Source organism: Sitodiplosis mosellana, unplaced genomic scaffold, assembly GCF_009176505.1.
Source record: "Sitodiplosis mosellana isolate CC-2019 unplaced genomic scaffold, AAFC_SMos_1.0 Smas_scaffold_6181, whole genome shotgun sequence".
Taxonomy (NCBI): domain Eukaryota; kingdom Metazoa; phylum Arthropoda; class Insecta; order Diptera; family Cecidomyiidae; genus Sitodiplosis; species Sitodiplosis mosellana.
Window position 1 is genome coordinate 176046 of NW_022601422.1, and position 12139 is coordinate 188184.

The 12139-nt window shown below is 36.7% G+C and overlaps 2 protein-coding genes across 2 annotated transcripts in view; both read left to right on the top strand.

Annotated features, from left to right (window-relative positions):
• LOC129576405 (paired mesoderm homeobox protein 2B-like) overlaps positions 1–12139 on the top strand; it is a 39701-nt gene that overhangs the window by 14013 nt on the left and 13549 nt on the right. The window contains exons 2-3 of the mRNA XM_055461517.1: positions 436–547; positions 680–764. Coding sequence (XP_055317492.1) covers positions 436–547; positions 680–764 — 197 coding nt within the window. The remainder of the gene's footprint in view (positions 1–435; positions 548–679; positions 765–12139) is intronic.
• LOC129576406 (glutathione S-transferase 1-1-like) lies at positions 3360–5155 on the top strand. Its single transcript, XM_055461518.1, has 3 exons — positions 3360–4006; positions 4079–4279; positions 4357–5155. Exons 1-3 carry the CDS (start codon positions 3872–3874, stop codon positions 4708–4710), a joined length of 690 nt encoding a protein of 229 aa, XP_055317493.1. The 5' UTR covers positions 3360–3871; the 3' UTR covers positions 4711–5155.

Sequence of the window (12139 nt, forward strand, 5' to 3'; positions counted from 1 at the left end):
CACAAAAATCTCAAATGTTAATTAGATTGAGTTGTTTCATGTACGACGCTGTTTTTTCAGTGAGTAATTGTATATTGATAGCAAATGTTAAATCATTGTGATGCGCGTCCAAATGGTTAGGTTGGATGGTTTTCTTTACGTGAAAAAGACCAACAGATGCCGCATCGCATTGAGTATGGGTCCTTTTTCGAAAGTCCTTGCCATTTATTTCGTTTCGATGGGATCGTTTATTTTTATCGACCAATCCGAACGCTTTGATGGCTCCATCCGATATTGTTGAAAATGAATTTGATTCATCGTCATCGTTTAGTTAACGTCACTTTCAGTTTTGGCTAATCAATTGTTTTTCTTCGTATCCGTTCCTTCGATTTCACGATATATATTTTTCTCAAACTGGTTTCGTTTTCTCTCTCTCTCTCTCTCTATCTTTTGCAGCCGGTCTTCCTTACAAAGTGTATTCCAGTCACGAATCGGTATTAAGTGAAAAACGGAAACAACGACGCATCCGTACCACATTTACATCGGCCCAATTGAAGGAGCTCGAACGGTAAGTGGGATCAAACTATTACTATTTGAAAAGCATGTGACTAAATGTTTTCCTTTTTCAATTGAATGTTTCGGCACAGACAAATCCCTTTCCATTGAACAATCAACATATTTTAATGCTTTCTTCTTGCAGTGCTTTCCAAGAGACTCACTATCCGGACATCTATACACGCGAAGAAATTGCCATGAAAATCGATTTAACCGAAGCCAGAGTTCAAGTAAGTGCGATTTAGTTTTTGTACCTTGAAGAAAAAAAACACCTTAACTGTTCATAGACATAGATTACCTTTCGGCATGCAGTCTGCAATTTGCAGGCCGAATTTTATAGAGTGATATTTTTGGTGGAAGGTTTGCGAAACCGTAAAGTACCACACTCGAACGTTAAGCTGTGCAGTGTTCGAACGGTCATTCATTGAAACACTGAACAAGTGTATTGCAGCCCAACTTCATGAATCAAATCGTACCGTCGTAGCGGTCGCAGTCGTAACAGTCACACGTCTATAGTCTCAAAAACCGAAATTTACATTCGACAAAAAATTGTTATACAATCCTCTAGCAATCAATTGAACCGGCTACACATTCAACAGGTTTTTTTCTTTCAATTCGCGAACGTCTTTGTGTTCATCATCCGTAAATAATTGTTGATCGCGATCACTTAAGCGATACGATTTAGCGAACAAATAAAATGCAATCCGGGAAAAAAAGTGGCAAGGACCAAATCGTCGAGTGAAATGAAGTCTCTAGCAATCGTTGCAAAACACGTAACGCCATTTAGAACAGCATACTAAATAATAGATGAATTAAGTAAATAAAACGTGTTTTGTTAGATAACATTCCTTTCAAATTCTGAACCACGAATGCGGATGCACATCGGCAGACGTGGAACCGCATTTATATTGAAAGAATAGAAATGTTTGTAGTCTTTTTTCTCGCTTGCTAAATCAAAAATTCAACTGACTCATCATATTTTATGCAAATATTCATTGCGATTATCATTTTCACTTGTTTTTTTCTCTGTTGGTTCAACATTTGGTATAGCTATTACTATTATTTTTAGCATTATTTAATTCAAACATGTCCGCGAGCACCTCTTGCGAACCAGCTCCTCGATACCTGAACGAAATTATTCACTACATAACTGTCTGGAGGCCATTCTAAACATGTACCTTGGACGGCCAATTCAAGCCAAACCATCGGAATTTAACATTTTTCACTATTTACTTGAAAAATAAACATCCAATCAACCGGAGTAAATCGGGGAAACGGTTCGCAAGGCATCTAGACCTTTGTGTATACCTTACGTATATTTGCATAGGAGCGAGCGAATATTTCCTTTACATTTAGTATTTCGCGAAAGAGAGAATGAAGAAGAAACAACAACAATGTTCGTTCGTTCCTATACATGTTCTCTTTCTGTACTGTTCTAACATACACATCTGCGCATCCACATCGACGCGAGGTGCTTATGAACTTACTATAACAGCGTCTATGTATAAGTAATACTCGCTGTGTAGCAGGTTCATAAACACTTTGCGTCGATGTGAATGCGCATATGTGTATGTTAGAACAGTACAGAAAGAGAACATGTGACGGCCTGAGAAGAAAAACCTTTCCTACAAAACCTGTGCGCAGAACACAAACACAGAAATTTTTTAGTCAAAAGGCGAACAGCAAATTTGCGAGCGCAAAAACCGAATATATTTACAGCGAGCGCAAAAGCATAACAGGTCTACTTATACGGAGTTTGCATGCTAATAGGCTTGTTATACTTTTGCGCTCGCTGTTAATATATTAGGTTTTTGCGCTCGCACATTTGCTGTTCGCCTTTTGATTAAAAAATTTCTGTGTTTGTGTTCTGCGCACAGGTTTTGTAGGAAAGGTTCTTCTTCTCAGGCCGTCATGTATAGGAACGAACGAACATTGTTGTTGTTTCTTCTTCATTCTCTCTTTCGCGAAATACTAAATGTAAAGGAAATATTCGCTCGCTCCTATGCAAATATACGTAAGGTATACGCAAAGGCCTGATGCCTTACGAACCGTTTCCCCGATTTACTCGGGACATTTAAATGTTTTCGACTACTTAAATATGTTTTTGCATTATATTTCCTATGAATATAGTGATTTTAGTCGATTTTTCTCGAAAAATTCGTGAAATCGAGGCGCCGCAGAATAAAAATTTTTCGTCGTCAGCTAAGATACAATATGACAGTATTGATTGGTGTTTTTAACTTCTAAGGCATCAATAAATTACACTGTGAGAGCGCAAATTATTACACATCTATGGCTGTAACTCGGCCACAATTTTAGGAAAAACAAATTTGGTGGCTGAAATAAAAATATCTTGACCATATCTACCGTATGCAAAAATAAGTACTCAATTATCTCGAAAAATGTGTGATTTATGCCTAAAAATAAAAGTGACAATTATTTTGGGCCACCCTGTATACTGTGAGAATAAGTCTCATACATAATTTTATAAGCCATGAATACGCTCAAGAATGTATCAAACTAAAATACATGTTTCATTCATCTATCAAAGTGTTTGTTCCAACAAAGGGCTAAGTGGCTACTATTCATATACATGCCAATACATAGATACGTACTGGTCACCAAGTCTATGCAGTTGTATGTATTGAACGAGTTGCTGTGTGCAAAATTTACAATACATACAACTGCACAGACTTGGTGACCAGTGCGTGTCCACTGTCCATGTATTGGTACGTATATGAATAGTAACCACTTGAGCGTTCGCATAAGTAATAACACATTTTCCCCTAAAATTAGTGTAAATTCATCCAAAAACAGTTTAAACCGCTATTTTGCACTGTATCTAGATGACTCATTCCCCTCCGAAAACTTACAGTGAAGAAACTAAAAATTTTGGGCTTATTGAGAGGCATTCCTAGTCTTTTCTTAAGCCAAAATACAATACTAAGAGAAAGAATAAATACAAAAACAAATGGAATGATCAATCTACACGCGCATTCCGGTTTCGTTTTAAATGTATGCGCATCAGGTATACATTTGTTTACTGAACCGGTTAAAACCAACAACACGAGCATTGCGTTCCGAAGTGTTTCGATCACATGATTGGAAATATTTTTCAGTGTTATAAATATAAAGTGTTGACGACGCATCAGTTCATCCAACAGCTTAGCTGTGGTCTTTGTTTTCATCAGCCCAAAAACAAAAGTGATTATTATACACTTCATTCTTATCTTGGTTTCTTTTCAATAGAAGTATCATAAAATTGGTTAAAAAACATTCAGTCGAAACGTCAATTGTTTTGCTTTAAGTTTAGTTTTTTTTTTACTTGGAAAACAACATGAAATTGTATGTGGTTTGTGATGGGCCGCCATCGTACGCTTGTCGTATGGCGTTGAAAGCATTAAACATTCCATGCGAATTGGTTGATGTAAACTATAACATTGGAGAGCATCTAACCGATGAATATTTTAAGGTAAATTTATCTCTGCCCGTTGTCATATGAGGATTAATTATTTTTTTCTGGAATTTTTATTTCATATTTTAGTTGAATCCTCAAAAAGAAATTCCGGTGCTCGATGACAATGGATTCATATTGAGCGAAAGTATTGCAATAATGCAGTACTTATGCGATCAGTATGCTCCAGAGAATCCAATATACCCAAAAGAACCGAAGCAAAGAGCACTCGTCAACCAACGTTTGTGCTTCAATATGCTATTCTATTACAAACACATCTTTCAATACACGGTAAATTGATAGACTTGTTCAAATACATTTGGGTACACCATATGATTTTTAGTTGCTAATGACAACTTTTAATACAGATTGCTCCACAATTCTTTGACTTCCCCCGGGACGAACTAGGTAAAAAGAAGGTTGAATTATCGTTGAATACCTATGAAACATATTTGAAGAAAAAAAACACAAAGTACGCTGCTGGTGATTGTCTTACTATCGCTGACATCGGATTGATTAGTGGAACATTGCCGTTGGAAGGAATTGGTTATAAATTCGATCACTATCCATTGGTTACCAAGTGGTATAATACATTCAAAAGCGAAAATCCAGAACTATGGGAAATTGCTCAAATTGATGTGGATCAAATCGCCGAATTCGAAAAGAACAATCCGGACCTATCGAAATTAAACCATCCACTCTATCCACCCAGAAAGAATTAAAAGCAATTCTTTCACTCTGATACGGCGAACGCTTCAACATTTTCAATGTGAACAAACTCGGCGTCAATCTTTTCATTTAGTTTTAAATTAAAATCTGAACGAATCCATTTTTAAAATAATTTTTGTTCTTTAAGTCAGAGCGTGTTGTGAGCTAATGTCAGCAGCACTAACTAACGTCAGCTGCTGATATTAGCTGCTGACGAGTATGCGTTGTGTTGCGTTGTTCTAACGCATTTATAGTATAAGAATGAAATGGTGAGAAAACTTTCCATACCAATGGTCCAATCGCACCAATGGTAAGTTTACTCACCCTTTCGTTTTTATACTAACTTAAAAGAACAACGCAACGCATACTCGTCAGCAGCTGATATCAGCTCATAACACGTCCTGCTTTAAATCAGAGTTCTTTGAATAAAATCGTAATTTTACATGGAATCAAATGTTATTTCAATTCAGAGAAACCTCTAATCTATTTGACAGCCTAAGAACAAAATAACAACTTCTGAACTCTTTGCCGATAAATGAAACGAAAAAAAACTTAGAGCAAAAAAGAAACAAATGAAGTTGCGAGCAAAAGTGACACAAGTAGGCATTTTTCACACTACTGGAAAAAGACAGCGAGTTATTTCCATTTTCTACAATATTGCCGAAGGTGAGTGCGATTGTGTAAACGACAATGTTCCTAGGGGGATTTAACTACGTGAAAACTTGTAAAAAAATGATATAAACGCGCACGAAATTGTTACATTCACCAGAGAACTTGCATGATTCCACTCAGTTGACAAGTTCCGTATTAAAACAACATGCGCGAACGCGCGCGAGTTCGTGTGCAAACTTGTAGCTGGACGACGCGCACACATCAGTCGTTCCATTTATTATATCTGGATTAACTTTTTCTTCAACACTTTCTCCAGCTCTTTAAAAATATTTCCTTTGTCCATTTTATAATTATAAAAATCTTTGAACTTTTGGAAAGGATGTGAAAAATCTTTATACACGTAAACAACCGATTTTTAGCTTGAAACGCGTTTTAATTGTCAAATAACAACTTGAAAAACGCGCAAAACCATAAACAAACTTGTGTAAACTTGTGACCGTGCGCGTCAGTACGTACAAGGAACGCGTCGAACTCCCGCGAATCAAGCAAACTGGCAAAAAACATGCTGAACTCGTAAGAGTTAAATTCCCCTAGCAATGTTCGTGTTCAATATGTGTATGATGACAGCTTTGAGCATTCCACGCGTAGAGGCGTCTTGGCGTCTTACGTTAAACCTTTCCCATACATTTGTATACGAAGAAAGCAACCTTGATATCACAATCGAATCCGATGGCAAACGAATATTTCCGACGATTCATCTACTGAAACAAAATTTCAGTACTGGAAAAACATGGCATCTAAAGTTTGAATTTCAAACGAATAAATTGTGAAATGGTCGTTCAGCTCATGGCATCTTCAGACATTTTTATTGATATGTATGTGAAATTATTCATCAATATTTAACTACAGCATCGTTTGCATTTACGCCAAAAAGATTAATTTCTCTGGATTTTCCGCGAATTTCTTCAACTTCTAACGGCCATATATTCAAACAGTGAATTTTGCCAGATGTATGCTATACGTCAAATTTTAGCTCCAATTTGGGAACTTATCTAGGGAATTCAATTTTAATTTTTATTTATGTTTGATCAATCTCCAAGTTTGAATGCATTTACTGGCCCAATGAGTCGTGGTGCTTTCTGACGATACTTCATTCATACGAAATGCTCTCTTGGAAAAAAGGTTCAAAATTGTGTGTATATATATAGGTGCGTTTGACTTTCAGCACTGGGGTGCTTTCGCCGATTGTGATCCAGAACTAATTTGTGCCACTTCATAGCTAATAATTATCGGATCAATTTCCACTAAATCGGTTTAATATGATGTCGAATGTCCAAAAAAATTCCCATCATCCAATTGAAAAGCCGTGACAAAACATGAATTGTGAGCACTTGAAGAGGGCGTTGTTATTATGGTGAAACAAAATAAGCCACGTGACTTGAGTGTTGCTTCAATTGCAGGGCATGTGGTCGTGCTGAACGATAGCAGTCAGACCATAGCTCCTCGTATAAAAGCGACTGAAACTCAATCATATAGACAAAATATGCGCTTCCGGCACAACAAACAAGAATCACTTTATGTAGAAACACAAACGTGACGCCGGAGTTTTAAAGCAGTTGTCAGTGAAATTGACGCATCAAATGCATAGCGTTCGCACCAATTGTCACCTCTTCGCTTCATATTTCCCGTTCAATATCGCGTGCAACACGATGCGTTTTTTTCTTCTATCCGCCGTTGAATAGACGCTATTTATTGGTGCAATAAATCAATTTTGTACGCCTACTTTATGTCTCAATGAATTTGATCGATTGTGAAATCAATTTGCAACACCAAACCAAATTTCATAGTATTTTTGACCTTTCGAAATAGAGTTGTGAAAATCCTACACGATTCGAGTATTTTAATTTCAATATCAAACCCAAAAGATGAATATTAAAAAAGAATATATGAATTTTAGTGTCAGAGCGAAAACTTCATTTTAACGAGAGAGTCCAAATGAACATCGGTGGGCCATCTGAGGTCAGAGACTCTCAGATGGCCTCCTGTATGTGTGGATAATTAATCAGACAACTTGCAGCTTAGGCTGTATACTCAAGACTGAGTGACTTTATTTAATTAATACTAATCAGCATGCGCAGTGCATGTGTAATGCGGCGAATGGTTACGTACCGTACACCACTACAGAAGTAACTTAATGTAGATAATGGCCTTCGTAATGAATGCCGCGTTCATTTCAAACTGTTTATGGTTCTAATTATTCAAAGTATTTTTGTCAATAGATGTGAAAAGAGCGCGACATTTTAGGACCATTTAAGTGATGCTTTCAACGAAATAACGAGCAAAGTCCCGCTTTGATTCGTTTATAGCCATTTGATTATTAGCTAGATAGTAGTGCAAAGGCTAAACGAGGCGAAATATGTGAAAATGAAAATTCTATTTAATGCCATTTGTTTGATTTCTTGCGCTCGGCAACAATGTATACAATGCCTTTGACACGCTATTTATTTAAGTAATTCCGACAATATTTGTTGCCGCTGCGACACTAACAGTCGAATGTGTCATTGTTGTTTTTTTTTCTCTCTCTCTCTCTCTCTCGCTCTCTCTCTCTGTTTCGTAATATGTGGGGTGTCATAGAGCATGAAATGTTGTACACAGACGCGCCTCACCAGCCCAAACCATCCGACCGATTATATTTGCTTGCATTTTATACTTGTGATGCTGTTGTTGTCTTTTGTTGGATTATGATTAAGCTGATTGCAAGTGCTAGCGTTTAACACATCATAAATTTTTAAATACAATTCAATTGGCGTTTTGGGTGCACGGGCACATTCAACGGACGGTGGAAGAGAGAGATAGGGAGAGGAGAGCAGAGGAAGAGAGCTGATTAGAGAAAATGCTTTGTTACAGACTTTGTTGGTTGGATGGTTGGTTGGTTGTTTTTGTTTTTATGGAATTCTGTTTATTTATTTAATTTATTTATTTTTTTGACACCACATATGTGCAAATATCTCTATTTAACTGTTCGTCTTTCTATTGAATGCTCTCCATTGTATGCAAAGTGTTTAGGATGTGCTTAGCACCTCACCCCTGGCTATATCGATGCCAGTTTCTTGTAGCGAATCGATGTTCGCTCTACCAAACGTGAAAACATACCATATTTCATCGACATCTAAATTCGACTGCGTTTTTATATTCATAACATTGACACAGTATTCATTCGACACTCTTTTTATGCTTTCTCTCTCTCTCTCTCTCTCTCTCTCTTTCTCTCTCTCTCGGCGTGTGTGCATGTACATGTGTATGTATCCTTCATTCGGCAATTTGGTTCCGCTCAGTGAAAAACACTTCTTGGCTAATAAATTATAAGCTGTCAAAAGGTTGTAAGCATTTCCACTCGGTGCATTTTAAGGCGACAATATAGAGTTTTGTCATCGCTTTGTTGTGTGCATGCATTGCTGTTGTTTGCACAAATGCTTTTGTATATACACTGATGTGTTTGTGCTCACATGCTGATACCTAAACCGGTGCCAAATTTGGCTCGATTTAAATGGTACCCGGTTTTGTCCCTTTTTTTTATTCCTTCTCCTATCTTTTGCTATTACTTTTGCTTTTTGATGTTATTGTTGTTGTTTGTTGTACCACAGCAGTTGAGCCACCAAATGCTCACTCGAACCCTCTGTTCATCTCTCGCCTCTCAAACAACCAGAAGAGTAATGATTCTTTAGTGAACGTAAAATACAACTATAAACCGAATGTTTTCTATTTAATAGACTTGATAGAGAGAGTAGTTGAAATTCCAACTTCAATGTGATGACTTCATAAAAATATCGCTGTCGAATCGATGTTTTTCGCCATGTGTTTGCACATTTCCAAAAGATTTAATGTTCGCGCCAATGCACCCGATGATTGTGTCATTTGTTCAAATACACAAGCGAAATTTCGTATTCACACATCCCCATCGATTTGGAATCTAGCAAATATTTCCAAGTACATAATTCATTAATGACTTGTTGTTTTTTATTCCTATGAGTTTTTTCTGTTTTTGTTGTCTAATTTTCGAATGGCATCATTTACTGTATGAAGCATTACGTTTGATTTGTGTTCGGTCATCAGCCAGTTGCTGCAACAGTAGTATCATTCATCTTCCTTGTTTACTGATTGAAAACATCATTTTTCAACTCAAATGAAGAAAATGCGATTAAAATTTATAAGCATTTTTTTTACCGCTTTCATGTTGTACATTCGAATGCGAAAAATATTGAATTCGTTTGTTCAAGACGGCCGCATCATCACTTGAACTACATTTTTAATGAATGACATCGTGCACGTCAAATGTTAAATAGCAACCTCGTCGAAACACTGTAATTTTGAATATACATTTTTTTTAGCTGCTGTCTAGCAATGTTCATGTCAAGTGTCACATATAGTAGCCAGCACCATTTCTTCGGTTACTGCGGGTACTATTTATTCACCACATTATGGATACGCAAAATGCCAGCAAACACCAAAAACACTCAAGAGAGAAAAAGAAAAAAGAAGAATAAGAATAAATATGTATGTCAATCTGATTTTGAACGAATGCTTTATTTCGGCCGTTGCGTGCCCATAATACAATAAAAGCGACACGAAAAACACAACTGACAAATCAACATGGGATTCGCAGTCAAGAAATAAATCGCCCATGACGGAATCTCTGGTTATGTACCGCACTATTACTGCGTTGGGCTTTCTTTATTTACACGATTTCTATTTTTTTATTTTGCCGATGGTTTTGTCTACGTATATTTACGCTGAAGTTCAAGATTGAGAAACGATGAATGGCTAAATGAGTCAAAGAGGTGACGCTATTCCTTCGAAGGATCATTTTGGTGGAAGTTGGTATACACGATTTGGGGTAATCTCATGCAATCTGAATTACCAGAAAATTTCGCGTTAGCAATTTTCTGGTGCGATGATGACAAAATCTGGAGTGAGCGCCAACCACTACAAGTGTATCAATTTATCAAGTGTAAAAATGGGATGCAGTCGAGCGGAGGCATCACATAACCAAGTAAAAGAAAACAGCAAGAGGAATGTATCCAAAAGTGAAGTGTCTCGCTTTTTGTGAGCTTTCACTATTCGGCTAAACTTCAAACAGACGAAGAGCAGAAGAGAATGAAAAAAGGGCATACAAATGGCTAATGGACAAAATAAATATCGTCGTTTGTTTTGGTATGGCGATGCCTGTGCCCGTGCCGAAAAATTACAGTGTGTGTGTGTGTGTTTGCATGTATGCTGTACACTGCGTTGTCTTCATCGTCGTAGTCGTCACAGAAATGTGAGTACTTAATTCGGTTCGTTGGATTCGACATTCGGCTGTGCCATTACATCTAACACTGTTGTTTCCAATGGACCTTCCCGTTGCATGGGCTCACTTGCTCCTTTATCATGTATGCAATGTATAGACTGGATTTGGTTTTATGCTCGAAAGCATGAATTGAGACACTTACACATAAGGCGAAAACAAAACCATGACATTCTCTCGCTTTTTTTCTCTCTGAACTTTTGTCTGGAATTTAGAGATTTTCGACTCTGAAATCGATGTGTCAAATGTTAAGTCAAAAAGCAAACGAGACATTGAAAAAGATTCATTCGTTTTTTTTATTCATCATTCACGGCGTCGGATCTATTCATATGCACACTGTTATCCAACAATTTTTTTTCTCCTTCTTCGAAAATAAATGGAAAAAGCACAACGAAATTATGTTGTCGCCTAATGTTCCATCTCTTCGGATCGGTTGTACTAGAAACATTGCCCCCATCGCCACATACGGCAGTTCACGGTCTCTCAAATGCACGCCTACAATTATCGCTTATCTCGACAATTTACGTGGATGTTCTCCACACGCCGCCTTGTAAACATTCACCAATACTCTTTACCATTTATTGCAATGATGTTGGGATTGTGTTTTCTACGGGCACAGAAGAGCGTACAAGCAACGGGAGAGAATATCTACCGAAAATGTTTGATGTAATTTTCATTCATGATGAAAAACTAATTACTAAAGTGCTTGCTTCTAACTTTTTGTTCTTTGCTTTTTGGGCTCGTCCTTTTTTCCCAAGTATACGAAAATGCCCACATTTTACACATTTGGCGCGTCTACATGCGAATATATGAATGATACAAACGATGAACATGCTAACGCATCTGTACGGATGAAAAACTAATATATAGACGATACTCGTAGATAGAGAGAGATAGAGAGAGATAAAAAGAATGAAAGAGCGATAGAAAAAGAGAAAGAGTAAAATGCGCAGTTTTTGCGCAAACAAAACCTTTGAAATATTCAACAATTTGTAATTCATATATAAAACATTATTATTGATGAACTGGCCAAATAAATGCACAAACAACAGCACACACGACATCACATTAAAATTCATATGCAGTTTACACACTTTTTTCCTATCTATCGAGTAAATTTCGGGTGATTATTACCAGCTCATGACCAATTTCTGTTTGTTTGTTGACATAACAGAAAAATAAATCTTTTTTACAAGTTTTTACACTTTTTATCTGTTTTCTTTATTATTTTTGTGATGATTGTTTTATTTGTCATCTGTTGTAGAAAATGAAAATTACCAAAATATCGTTTTAGTTTTCTGGAATAAATAGGTCCAGCATTCTCAAGTTTATCAGTATTATATCGCTACTTAATTACCTTTTATGTCACTACCATGCATCAAATTCCAGAAAAACAATTTGCTTTCATGTAATATGATATCAATTAAATAGTACTGATCTATTATTATAAATGAGCATTAATGTTAATTTTAGGGGAGGAAATATAA

Excerpts from the sequence above, each read along its gene's own strand:
- LOC129576406 (XM_055461518.1), top strand. The coding sequence starts at position 3,872 with ATGAAATTGTATGTGGTTTGTGATGGGCCGCCATCGTACGCTTGTCGT. Across the intron at positions 4,007-4,078 it reads TAACCGATGAATATTTTAAG|TTGAATCCTCAAAAAGAAAT; the intron begins GTAAATTTATCT and ends TTCATATTTTAG. Across the intron at positions 4,280-4,356 it reads AACACATCTTTCAATACACG|ATTGCTCCACAATTCTTTGA; the intron begins GTAAATTGATAG and ends CTTTTAATACAG.